This window comes from Pseudorca crassidens, chromosome 5 (assembly GCF_039906515.1).
Source record: "Pseudorca crassidens isolate mPseCra1 chromosome 5, mPseCra1.hap1, whole genome shotgun sequence".
NCBI classification, from domain to species: domain Eukaryota; kingdom Metazoa; phylum Chordata; class Mammalia; order Artiodactyla; family Delphinidae; genus Pseudorca; species Pseudorca crassidens.
Window position 1 is genome coordinate 107,771,231 of NC_090300.1, and position 13,849 is coordinate 107,785,079.

Sequence of the window (13,849 nt, forward strand, 5' to 3'; positions counted from 1 at the left end):
TCATTCTTTTCCTGCACTAATTAATATTGTTTTAAAATATGGATGTATATTGTGCTTTGTTAGTGGAGTTTGAAATAAATTCAGAAAATGCTTTATGTTTGTAAAAGATATGAAGGTAGTTTCGTAGTATTTTTGAATCAGCTTCATAGATCTACAAGTTGGGTGTTCCCTGGCTCTACTATCCAATCTGAACTAAGGTGCATCATTAATTGTCTTTTTATTTTGTTGTATCATCTATAAAACATGGATTCTTATATTTGCCCAGTCTATCTTGTCACACTTTTAAAAAGAGAAGATCATGATCAAGTGAGTACTTGACAGTACCACAGTGGATCACTGAAAGCTAGGAGATAACTTATTTATACTATGATTTTGGCACAGTGAGGTTTATAAGGTCTCACTTTCTTTCAGTGAAAGAGACATACCTTTTTCCCTGTAGGGGGCAGTATGAAAAAAAATGGGATCACATTTGTGAAATACATTAACTTCAATAAACAGAATAACTACATAGTGCAAAGGAATGTTTATACATTGTTTTTATTTTTGGACAACTGACCATACCACTAATTCTCATATCTCTAAAATAATCCATTTTCATGTAGAGGAAGGTATGCAATACAGGGGAAAACATACTACATGAGGAGTCATGGCTGCCAGAATTCAAAACAAAGATCTAATGTTTATTAGCAGTGAGGCTGTGAGAAATAATAGATAATGCCATCAACTCTCAGTTTTCTTATTTGTAAAAGAACCTATTTGCCCACTTTCATCAGATTATCAGACAGCTCAAAATAATGTATGCAGAAGTAGTCTGTAACTATAAACTATATCAACTCACAATTTGTTTTTATTTCATTTTAAAATACTTTGTAAACTGCAGCAGATACACAAATATGTCATGTTCATATTGGTAGCTATAAAACCACCCAGCTCTAATGATAAGATTTGAATACATCTTGCTTTCAAACCTAGCCATAATTTATAACCAGGGAGAAATAAGTGGTACTTAGAGTGATGAAATACTATGCCTTAAATTCTACTTATAAATAATCGTGTACCTATTTTTTATAATTGCATTACTGAACCACAATTTTATGATGTGAGGCAAACTTATCTACCCACTCTCATCTACATTTCCTTGTACAAAGTCAAGAAAGCTTTCCATCATCAGTTCAATAACACAATCGTTTCGTTATTAATTCAATGTTCCTATCTGTATTGAAGGAAATTCATGTGAATGTGAAGGTCAGGAAATGATGCTTAAGGCAATGAACTCAGGAATAATTCTTCAATAGATTAAGGAATCGCTATATAATAGTTGGTAGAACAGGGGTCTCAGTGTGGAAGGACACAAATGTCATCTCTAATACCATAACTAGATGACTTAACGCTTGATAGTGACATCTTTTGCTATGGCTTATTGTTATAGAATGGAGGATATTTGACACAATGATTTCTAAACCCTCTTCTACCTATAAATCAAAGGTATCACACGACCAGAATTCTAAACAGAGCTCTTTCACTTGCTAGCAGTGTCATTGGTTTCTCTGAAAGAGCACACTCATGATTAGGTAACCTCTTTCCCTACACAGCTCAACCCTTTAACATTATCTCCCCACCTTTTCATAGTATTTGACCTCATAGTCCAATATGATCCCATTAGGATGTTCAGGTTCTTGCCAGGATAAAGAAATGCTGTTTCTGGATGTCCGATCTTTCTTAATCGTCATGACAGGTGATGGAGCTGTAAAGAGAGGATGGGAGGGGATGATGGGATGAGGAAAATTAATCGGATTGGGAAGGGCAGTAAAGAAGAGCACAGAGGCAAGGGAACAAGCAAATGGAGTCTATTGTTGTTCTAATCTTTGGCAAGAAAGGACTATTTCCATTTCAAAGGCTCTTGAGTATTAATCTGGCCTCATATCAAGCCTCAGAAGCTGGATTATAGCCCTGGTACATACAGGCCTATGGAAAATGAGCTGAGATTTTCAGCTGCTGGTGGACTAGTGGCAAGTGAGCATATGTTTTCAATCTGCTACTATAATGTAAGCCATGAAATATATTTGATATATTAAAAAAAGAACAAAACATCAGGACTACCTATTTGTTATAACGTTGCAAAGTTATGAATGCCAGATTCTTCAGCTCATTGGTAACATTTTCACATGCAACTCTGTAAGAAGACTGGAATCCATTACGCACAAGGAGTCCCATGGTATCCATAGGTAATAATAATATTCAGGGTATTGTAAAATAGGTAGGATTTAGGACATAGTACAATAGATCTTGACTTCTGACAAAAATCTCTCATGAATAAAAATATATATCAGGAAGAAACAATCTCTGCTTTTACATTTTCATTTCTTAAAAATATATATATTTAGTAAGAAGTACTGAGGAAATGAGTACTCTTTGTGTCACAACTCTATAGATACATTTTGAGGCATCTTATTGGGGGATGACTCTATATTTGTTATGTTTTTCTATGCATTATCAAAAGTATAGAATATGAATAAAAAACTATCTGTTTGGATCAGATATCATAGGGTCACCATTCTTTTTAATGGAAGATTAAATATGTTTTAAGAGATATACTTCAAATGCTTCCATTAAAAAGAAAAATGCACACTATCCATCAAAGTACCTTTTGTTTCTATTTTTTTTTTTAATAAATTTATTTATTTGTTTTTGGCTGTATTGGGTCTTTGTTGCCGTGCATGGACTTTCCCTAGTTGTGGTGAGCGGGGGCTACTCTTCATTGTGGTGTGTGGGCTCCTCATTGCAGTGGCTTCTCTTGTTGCAGAGCACAGGCTCTAGTCGCACAGGCTTCAGTAGTAGTGGCATGTGGGCTCAGTAGCTGTGGCTCGCGGGCTGTAGAGTACACGCTCTGTAGCTATGGTGCACGGGCTTTGTTGCTCCACGGCATGTGGGATCTTCCTGGACCAGGGATTGAACCCGTGTCCCCTGCATTGGCAGGTAGATTCTTAACCACTGTGCCACCAGGGAAGTCCTACCCTTGGTTTCAAATCTCAATCTTGCTACAATGGCCAACCAAAATACCTCACTGTGGGGTTCGGTGGCATTCTGCTGTAATGCAATGCAGCAAAATAAATTACAAACATGAAACAAACAAAAATGTAGAATTCTCAGGCACATCAACTGCTGAATTGTTTTCATTGCTAAAGGACATATTTTTTTATAGATTTTTCTCAAATCAAGGACTATTAGAACCCAGTATATTTGTATTCCCTACAACAGCTAGCAATAAAGTTCCCTATATGTTGATTTGATGTTTCTATGATTATTACTTGACGACTTTTGCATCCAACCTCTCACCTAAATTGTTCCTGTCTATAAATGCCTTTCATTTTTATTCTTCACTTAAAAATAGAGCTTTCATTAAACTTGCCTTGTGACACTTTTTTAGAAAGTGTAAACCTAAACAAAAGATCTATTGCAATACATTTTCCATCCACCTATTTCCATTATTTGGAAGATCTTCTTATGAACTTTTGTAATTAAAGCCTCATAACTTTAATGGCCAGGGGATGATTACTTAATCTTTTTCCAAAGAAAAATGTAGGTGTTGCTTTTCTGATAGAAAAGTAAAATCATTTTCTTATTCACATCTTGCTCCCATTAACAATTAACATTCTTTCATGTAACTTGATGTAATTTACCTTTTATGTTCACTTTCTGTCTATTCAATATTATTGTTGTCTTTCTCAAACTGGCTTCACAACACCCCCAGCTCTCACCCCGAGGCAGTTTGCTGCTCTGAAACTGAGTCTAAGCAAAGGATAAGTTATTTTGGTTATATTTAGTTAAAATTTTATAAACATATTTGAAGTTTATAAACACGTCACTGAGTTAGAAATAAATAACAGGTACATTAAATTTTTAAGAATTAATTTCTTTTTACTTACTCTAATACTTAGAAAAATCAATTTATTATTTAATCGTTAATAGAATAATTTCATCCCCAATTGTCCTTGGAACTAAATTTTGCTTTTTGTACAAAAATAATGGAGAAATTCCGCTAACTTTCCTCCTGAAGTAAATGCATTAATAAAATAACTTCTAATGTGTGCTTACAGAGCATTTCAACGAAGCTGAATGTTGGAACACTTTCCTAGTAAACCCATGGAGACCCTCCCTACTTCGTTTCATACCACCGTGAACCTGGTTTCTTTTTCTTCACAGTTAAAATACATTTTCAAAGAAGGTTTGAAAATGAACAGGTATAGCATCTCTCCTCAGAAAAGAGGAGAGAGAAAATAATTCATTCATCCAAGAACAGTTGTGAAGAAGATTGTATTAACTTTTTAATGAAAGCTTTCCAGGCTCTTTTGGGGATCTGCTTAAATTTTATTGCTTCTGCACTGGGCAAGACTTTATAACTGTTGAAATTCTTCAAAGGTCTTTGAGCAAGCTGCAGTGCCCTGTTGGACTGTAATAAATAGCCTTTTGTAGTTCCACACTTACTTAAGTAGAGGCAATTGCTCGACGCTTGTGCCACCTCTAAGTTAAATGAACCTTTTCGGATTGCTGCTTTTAGGCCCCTGTTAAGTCATTTGTTCTGCTCTTTTAATACACACCCCTTGTACTGGCTGCATTTCAGCAGTTTCAACCCAGTGCACCAGCTGAAATCCTGTTACATTTAGGTAATGATCATCAATATTTTAATATTAATAAATAATTAACAGAAATTGTTTTTCTCTCCCCTAATAAATAATTTTAAGACATAAGAAAACACATGTAGCAAGAGAAAAATTCCATGGGCACTCCACAGTATCCACGCTTTCTAAAATGTTTTCTAGAACACTTCTTAATTCATGTCTTGAAGTATAATTTATCCATACTTGCTCATGTGTTGTAATACAATTTGTAACATTGATGAGAAACGGTGATTTTTTTTTTTTTTGGTTCGTTTTTAGGTATCTAAGAGTGATGTGTTCAAAGTAATTTTCAAAATTCATAGAAATTCTTATTTTTCTGTATAAAAGAATGTGATACAATTTATATCAATGATGCAATGTATATCTTACATTTGATTTATTTTATTCTCATTTCTCTGTTTTTTCTAAATTTGTGATTTGAAAGAGTGGTGGGTAATAGTTGTACAGAATGAAAAAAAATCCTAAAGTTAGAGAAATGCTTGGAAGGAGAGTGAAAAGTTACTGAGGCAGAGGAAGCATAGGTTTTCCCTGGTGAAATGCTGGTGTATAAGCTAAAATAGCAATTACTGATGAACACTTCAACAGCCCAGGATTAAGAGATTTATGCTGGTGACTTTTATATACCTCAAATGATATATTATTACAATGATTCTCTTATTAACAGGAAGAAGTTGATGAAGTTGATGACTAAGTAGGTTGCTATGAAACGGGTCCAGGAATTTACACAGTTTAGTGAATGAATAGTTTTGTAGGGGAAGAAAAAAAAGAATAAAAATTAAAACAGTAGGAAGATAATAATTTTTAGTAAGTTAATAACTCTAAAGTAATGTCTGGGTGTGTAACATACATTTTTGTTGTGTTGGTATTTGAGAGGGAGCAAATATTTGATCCTTAGCTTTTGCTATTCTGAGTATAATTGGATATACGTGCTCTTTGGAAAATAAAGAAAGGAGATATGATATACTTGTAAAGTGAAATTTTTATTTTTAACTAAAATATTTCTTAAAAGAATACAAATACAAGAGAAATTGGGAGGGAAGAAGAAGCCCATAAATCATACAGTTAATCACCCTCCATGAAGTTTTTCTGAACTTTCTCCACACCACTGAAAAATTCGGAACACTCTGAATACTGACAAATTTCTTAACTTGCGGTGTCACAATGAACTTGCTCATGGCTCTCTCAATTCATTCTTTAAAATTTTTCTTAGGTCACGGCATAGGACTCGACAGATATTTCACCCCATGTTATCTAGTAATATGTGTTTTGTGAAAGCTGGTATCAAAATGCTTTTCAATTGCTGTTCTAAGGAGACATACCTTTCTGGGAACCAAGGGTTGAATTATTCCCTGAGTATTTTCTTCCCTATTTCCAGGCCACTGTAATGGCAGTTTCTTGAATCAGAGACATGCATGACTAGTCCAGAAGATAGACAGAGAAGTATAACCCTTAATAATTCATAATTGAACCCCAGTTATTTATTTACAGAGGAAGAGTAAGATTTTCTCTCAATGTCCGCCTAGCCTGAGCCATTGATTGCATCTAATGTAATAATAGAAAAGCAAATTACAATGGGCAAGCAAAGATGTCAGGCTAAGAAAGGTTTCTATGTAAAGAGATCTGGTTAGAGATGGGGTTTGTGTAGCTCACAATTTGTATTTGAATCACACAATACTTGTGCATCCAAATCTACTGTCAGACGTGGAAAGGATTTATTATTTTAACTATGGTGTTTTTAAGAGGCATTTACCCTTATTCTGTAACTAAAATATGACCCATCCTTAGAATCAGGAAGTCAAAACTTCAAAATTCAACTCTAAGGATCTGGTTTGGTTCGTTTGTTTTTATTGGGACTTTTCTCTTTCTGGGTCTGGGAATTTCTAATGAACCTCTAAGGTGTCTCTGTGGTTTAGAGATTGGACAAGTTAAAGTAATACGAAAAAAAGGCTCAGTATGTCTTTTTCTAAGGGAGCCAAAACTTTAAAAAATTATCTCCATGGGAAAATATCATCGAGTAAATGGTTGAAAGATTTTTCCTTTGAATCAGGCATGCCTTTAAAAGCATGCCTCTCTTATTATTTTGTACCATTCATTACAATACCCACTTAAGAACATTTCCTTAGTTTTTTTCAGAAGTGGACATTTCTATAAAGTCCAGAAACACTCTTGAGTTTGAATGAGCATAATCATTCATAGCTTAATGTTCTCCATCTTACCACCCCTATCCTGATTTCCCCAACTTGTTCTCTGGAATTTCCTGTTTTGATCCCAGGACTCACCATTTTTACAGCCTACCAGTTTGAATTTCAGAGTTATACTTCTTTATATATTCTCCCTCACCAATAACACTGTATGCCAATCAACTTCAGCATCTGAAAGTCGATGAATTTTCTTTCTACCCAGTTATAGTTCTTTCAGCCCTGCTTCAGTTCAAACCATTGCCATCTTTCACGTGCATTGGATTCTGTGTCTCTCATCTCAATCTTTCCAGAACTTCCCTCAATTTTCCACACATTTTTGATTTTTTATCATTTTATAAAGCAAATAAAACATTAACCGTCTTTTCCTTCAAAACCTCATAATTTCAAATCAGTTTTCCTAAACTTGTTAACTAAAAAATAAGTTTCAAAGTAAAGGTCTAGCAATCTATATTTTGAAGAATTTGATGTCAGAAATCTCTTAAGATCACACATTTGGGAAATTCTGGACTACAATAGGATATGTAATTTGAAATTAATTACATTATTATTTAAGATTCCTCATTAGACTGTAACATACATACCAGATTTATCATTTATTGCTCGCCTTTCAAACTAAAATTCTAAAGACAATTCCTTAGGCCACTGCCTACAATTGTACTTGTAATATACTCCCTGTCTGGAACACTCAATCTCTTCCCTTTTCCACTGGAAAAATCTCTTCTACTCATTATCCTTAGAAAGGCATTGCTAATATACAGCTTTTTTTGAGTCCCTTAGGCAATAGTTAATCAGCTCCTTCCTCTGTTCTGATATATAGTATAGTTTTTCATTCTCTTATTATTTAGCCCATCTCATTGTGTTGCAATTATACCATTTGCTTACTAGTGTGTCTTCCCATTAGATTGTAAGTTCCTCAGAGTCTTTAGTGCCTAGCATCACACCAACTGTACATAAATCTATTTATTCAGTTTGGTTAGCTTTGCAAAAAAATGTACAATATATTTTGTGACTAGTTCCTTTGAAAGATAATCCTATTTAACTCCTGATTTATTATTAAAATAATAAAATTCAAACAAAAATGAAAATTGTAAGATGTTAAACAGATACCTTTTTCTATAAAATTATATCATTTATTTTGTATAGTAAAGAGAAAAATAATTTTCTAAACTGAATCAATAGTGCTGGAAGAAAAACATTCTAAAACGTATACATTGAAAGTAAATTTTGAGCAAGACCTCTCCAGAGGGGAAAATTCTGGTCAAAATTTTAGGCTTCTTAGTTCTAAATTTGTAAAATCTTTAAAATTTTCATTATTAAAATTTGAATATTCCAGAGTAGTTTTAAAAATTGGAGAATGCAGTTAAAATGTATAATCTCATTCCCATCTCAGCATGGAGCAATAAAAGAGAAAGAAAACAGTAGTAATAGAAGAGTTCATTTCATAGATGTTTATTGCATGAATTCATCAAAAGAGATGCTGGTTTTCATTTTTCAATTGATCTTTAACATTAAGTTCTCCTTCTTTTAATATCATTCAGTATCCTCTTACAATCGGATCAATCTTCAATACGTTGTTTAAAAAAAATCTAGTTCTTCCTCTCCTTTACTCTCACACTACTACCATACTTATCACACTTCTGACACTTCTGGTCAGCAAATGTGTAGGTTTCCCCACACTAATCAATTCTGATTTGGTTTCCTACAATTTAACTGAATTTTGACACTATTTACTTGCAAGTAGTGTCATATTCCACACATTAAAGGCTGAATCTCATAACACTGCCCCTCACCTCAGATGCTAATCACAATGAGAAGCTTCCCAGGTTACCCACAATTTCTGTGTGACTTGGCTACAAATTGGAGGTTCCCATGACCCTCTGCTCTGGCTCAATTAATTTGCTAGAGTGGCCACAGAACTCAGGGAAACACATTTACCAGTTTATTAAAGAGTATGATAAAGGATACAGAAGAACAGCCAGATGTAGAGACATAGGGCAAGGTCTACGAGGCTCCTAAGTTCAGGAGCTTCTGTCTCTGTGGAGTTGGGGTGTGTTCACTGACCTGGAAGATCTCCTAACCCCATACCATTGGATTTTTATGGAAGCTTCATCACGTAGGCATGATAGGTCATTAACTCTATTTTCAGCCCTTCCCCCTTATCAAGGGAATGGGGTGGGCTGAAAATTCCAGGCTTCTAATAAAGGCTTGGTCTTTCTGGTGAGCAGTCCTCCTCCAGAAGACATTCAGGAGCCCACCCAGAGTCACCTCATTAGAACAAAAGACACTCCTATCACCCAAGAAATTACAAGAGCTTCAGGTGCGTGGTGTTAGGAACTGGGGTAGAAGACAAAAGGACAAAAGATGTTCCTTGTACTCATCACTTAGGAAATTGTGAGTTTTAGTAGCTCTGTGCCAGGACCAGGAGGCAGAGAACAGTATATATATTTTCTATAATCTCCATATGTAATATGGCTTTGAAAATCTATGGGAGGTAATCATAGGTTTCTAGATATAATTCTTCACTGTGAAAGAGGTTAATAGTGACACATAGCTATTTTTAAGGGTTTTATTATCCACTAAGAGTTAAGTCTAAAATAAAAAAACCTTGTAGGTAGGAAATAACAGAAAGTAGAGCAAATAAAGATTTCTTTTAAAACTAGTTGTCTTTGAAAAATGCAGCATACCAGCAAAACTGTCATAAAATATTGAGATTCCTGGAGCCATTATATACATTTATAGCATCAGTATATTTTAGAAAAAAAATAATGTTCCTTGGATTTGCTGAGATATTCTACAATATTCTTCTCTTTAAGTCCTTTGAAGAGCCATGAGTACTCTCAACATGCCTGTAGTCTCTGAGTCCAGTGAGCCCTAATCAAGGACTTCATGCATGTACAAGGCGATGAAAATGGCAGGTAGTTATTCATAATGTGTGTGTGTGTGTGTGTGTGTGTGTGTGTGTGTGTGGTGTTTAGCCTAATGTTCTCTATTTACACAGATAATGTGATGCTGCTGGAGGGTCTAGCTGTCTTTTAACAGGAGACAACTAAAATTAAATTACATCTAGGGCATTCTTTTCCTTCATCGATTACACATGAAGCATAAAGTTCTCTTAAAATTCCTAGACAGGTAGACATTGAGCTCTGCATGTATTATTTTAAACTATGAAATATTCTTTACATTATTTCTGAAAATCCACACTTCACACTTCTAAGGTCTGAGCCTAAATTTAGAAAAATGCATTCCAGAGATAATATACATGGAAAGGATAGAATCTTCCCTCCCAGAGAGCCGAAAGTTGTCTGAGAAATTCCTCACTTCATAAGATTTCTAAATATCTTACAATTTCCAGAAGATACAACTTGGCTTTGGGAATAGCAATATGTCTTAATCCTGAATTTTTCAAAGTTCTTCTTGGATAAACTTCCTAGTTATTCTATTTAGAAAATCTGCTTTGATAGGATTTTTTTTGTTTTGTTTTGTTTTTTGTTTTTGCGGTACGCGGGCCTCTCACTGACGTGGCCTCTCCCGTTGTGGAGCATAGGCTCCGGACGCACAGGCTCAGCGGCCATGGCTCACGGGCCCAGCTGCTCCACGGCATGTGGGATCCTCCCAGACCGGGGCACGAAACCGTGTCCCCTGCATCGGCAGGCAGACTCTCAACCACTGCGCCACCAGGGAAGCCCTGCTTTGATAGGATTTTAATATCCCAAGTTCCTAACCAATGTAGGATTGTAAGCTTGTTGTCTTCATTCAGCAGCTTCCACAAAATAAAGACAATAGAGTAGAAACTTCAAAACCGAAGTTAATAATCCAAGTTTAAATACTAAATATGAAATCTTGGGCAAAATCAAATGATATACAACATTTAGTACAGGCAAAATTATTTTAGTATAGATGTCGCCAAAGAGTGAGAGGAGCAGCTGTTGAATACAGATAATAGGGATGTGGTGGGGAAAAGGGTGATGGTACAAGATCAAGACCAGATGAATGAAGAGAAAGCTTCAGTCAAGAACTAGGCTAACCACAGTGTGAGGTTTTGTTTGTTTGTTTCAAAGGATTGCTGAGGTAGTATGTCTGTTCTGACTCAAGAGTCCTTCAGGAGTAGAGTGGCCACGTTCCAGCACAGGACAGAAGGGACTAAATCTGGACTACGGTGGTATTCTCTGTGGAGCTTCTGACAAGCAGCCTGCTGCCTTCTAATTATGTGCAGCAGTGGACTTTACAACTTTATACAACTTACAACTTTAACGCACCTTTGGAGCAAAAGAGGACTGCCGTTGACCCAGCTTCCGCTTTACAGATAATGGCAAGAAAACTAGTCTGAAAGGCTACCCTCTTGGGTCTTGGGTTGTTTGGTTCATGTGTTCAAGCAGAACAGAAAGGAGGACAAATTTACAATATATTATGTATGTTATATTTAGAAAATAGACAAAATATATACTGGTCTTAAGTAAATTAAACTTTTATTCACAAATTATAACTATAAAAGGAAAGGGGGCACTGATAGAAATACTCTGTATTTTCACAGGGGTAGATATGTTTATTAAAAGTCATTTAATTTTCCTTACAGTTAAGACAATTCACTATATATAAATGTTACCTCAATTTAAAAAGAAGTAAAATATATGATTTGCATAATTAGGTCTTAATATTGATATGTCACACTATTAACTATATTTTCCTATTTTCTGTTTTTTGGTTTTTTTTTGCGGTACACGGGCCTCTCACTGTTGTGGCCTCTCACGCTGCGGAGCAGAGGCTCCGGATGCCCAGCGGCCATGGCTCACGGGCCCAGCCGCTCCGCGGCACGTGGGATCTTCCCGGACCGGGGCGCGAACTCGTGTCCCCTGCATCGGCAGGCGGACTTTCAACCACTGCGCCACCAGGGAAGCCTTATTTTCTGTATTCTTTATGCTCTGGCATCTGGAGCCTTGCTGACCAGGGATAGGCTGCCTCTCCCAGGGTTAGCCAATTCCTAGAAATGGCAAAGACTGGCCCAAGAGTGTGCCTCTCATACTGCAAACTAATCAACACATTACCTTCTCCATCTGGCTCTTATGCTGTACCAGGAAATATTCCTTTGCCCCAATCATCCTAAAACCAGGTACCAGACAACTAGAGAAAGTCCTTATACCTCACAGTCTACTGCTGAAATTATTCAAACTAGCCAATCCTAACTAAGTATACTTACCTTATCTCCCCTTGCCTTGCCTTTCTTACAAAACCAGAGTAAAGGCTCTTGCCCATGCTTTTTCCTTGCTCCCTCTACCTCCTGACTGACCCTGGTGTTTCTCTGTGTGGTCCTCCAAGGTATGACATGCCCCTTCCTCTTGGGGACTGTAAATAACAAACTACCTTTTCAATAGCAATTATTTCCTTAATCTGCTGGCCTTACTATACCTGAATAATAATAAAAATTACATTTTAAAATAATCACTGTAGTGGAATAGCATCTAGATGTTTTTTCAAACAAATAAAAACCTCTCCTTGACAGACAGCTAATGCGGTATCTAAGGAAATACGTGGTATGCACACAGTCTTGCAGTAATTATTTTTTTCTTACTTTATTCAAACCCAGAAACTGCTATGATGCACTGTCTTTGATGTTTAACCAACACTCAGGTTTAAAATCTACCCGTAGAAGCTTTGATAAAACACATTTTTAACCTATTATGCTATTTAAGGGAGAGGTACTTCTGCAATTATAGGCTTTCTGCCTGTTGGACACCAGTATCTCTGCCCATTAAATCCATGATTTTAGTCAAACTTCATTGTTAGATACTAGACACTAAATCCTAAGCTGACATCCTTATCTGGACCTGCTCCTAGTTGGTTTCATTGAGGCCCAAGGTAAACAATTTTGTTCATTCTTTGCTGGATCCTTTCATTTTTATAAGTAAGAAAAGAAGACAGAGAAAATGATATCACAGTGTGTCAGTCCAGAATTCTTTAAGGCACCACATATAAACACTCTTGTAGTAGGATTAGTTGGGGTTTGTGTCACAGGTAATAAATAGCTAACTTTAACTGAGGTACTGAAATTTGAAACACGTACACACACACACAGATTTATGCATGCAGGCCTTTGTATAAAATCAAGTCCAGTCCTACAATAACTTCACTCTCACTTATATATGTTCTTGGTTGAGTGAGAAATTGATTTATTCCTGAAGGAATGACAATTGTCCTTATAAGTATCATATCCATGAGTGAGCAACCATTACTTTACTCTTCACTGTTGTATGAATCATGAATTTTTATAACGCATTTTCCCCCCATAAATGTACACCATAGACGTATATGTTGCATCTAAATAGTATTGATCCTGTGTGTGGAAGCAGAAAAAAATGTTGAGAAATTCTGCCTAGCATATGGCTTGTATAGGCCTGGCCTATATGGCTTGTGTATGCCTAGCAATTCTACCTTGAGTGCAACAGAGACTAACTGAAGCAGGGAGGGAGGTCCTTTTTAGCAATCATGTAGGTTGATCCCTTCCTTTAGGGAAGTAAAAGCCCAAACCTCCCATAACAGGAAATCTGCAAAGTCTGGTCAAACATTTGGAAATCAGATTTTCAAATTAACTCAGAGCTATCCAATTTACTTACATACAGAAATTCTCATTGGCTTGAAAAAAATGGGAAAAGGGAGTATTCCAGAAAAGAGAACATTTTTGATGGGTCATTATATAGAATGTAAAATGTTTTGATGACAATAAAATCATCTTTCTGAGTAGCCCTACTTCCATGTTGCTTTTATGCTAGGAACTTATTTATAATATAGATATACTCTTAACATAATAGTCTTTATTTGTTAATTCTAAAGAAGTCACCTGAAAAAATTTTAATAGGAAAAGGCTAAATACACTTAACTATACATGAATCCTAATATTCACTTCTGCATCATCCCAAACCCCTGATCAATTAAAATTTAACTAATTAATTACTAAAAAGAGGCTGTGTTTATTAA

General features: G+C 35.7%; 1 protein-coding gene across 1 annotated transcript in view; it reads right to left on the reverse strand.

Annotated features, from left to right (window-relative positions):
• Positions 1-13,849, reverse strand: part of EPHA3 (EPH receptor A3) — a 366,552-nt gene that overhangs the window by 81,532 nt on the left and 271,171 nt on the right. The window contains exon 6 of the mRNA XM_067739177.1: positions 1,620-1,744. Coding sequence (XP_067595278.1) covers positions 1,620-1,744 — 125 coding nt within the window. The remainder of the gene's footprint in view (positions 1-1,619; positions 1,745-13,849) is intronic.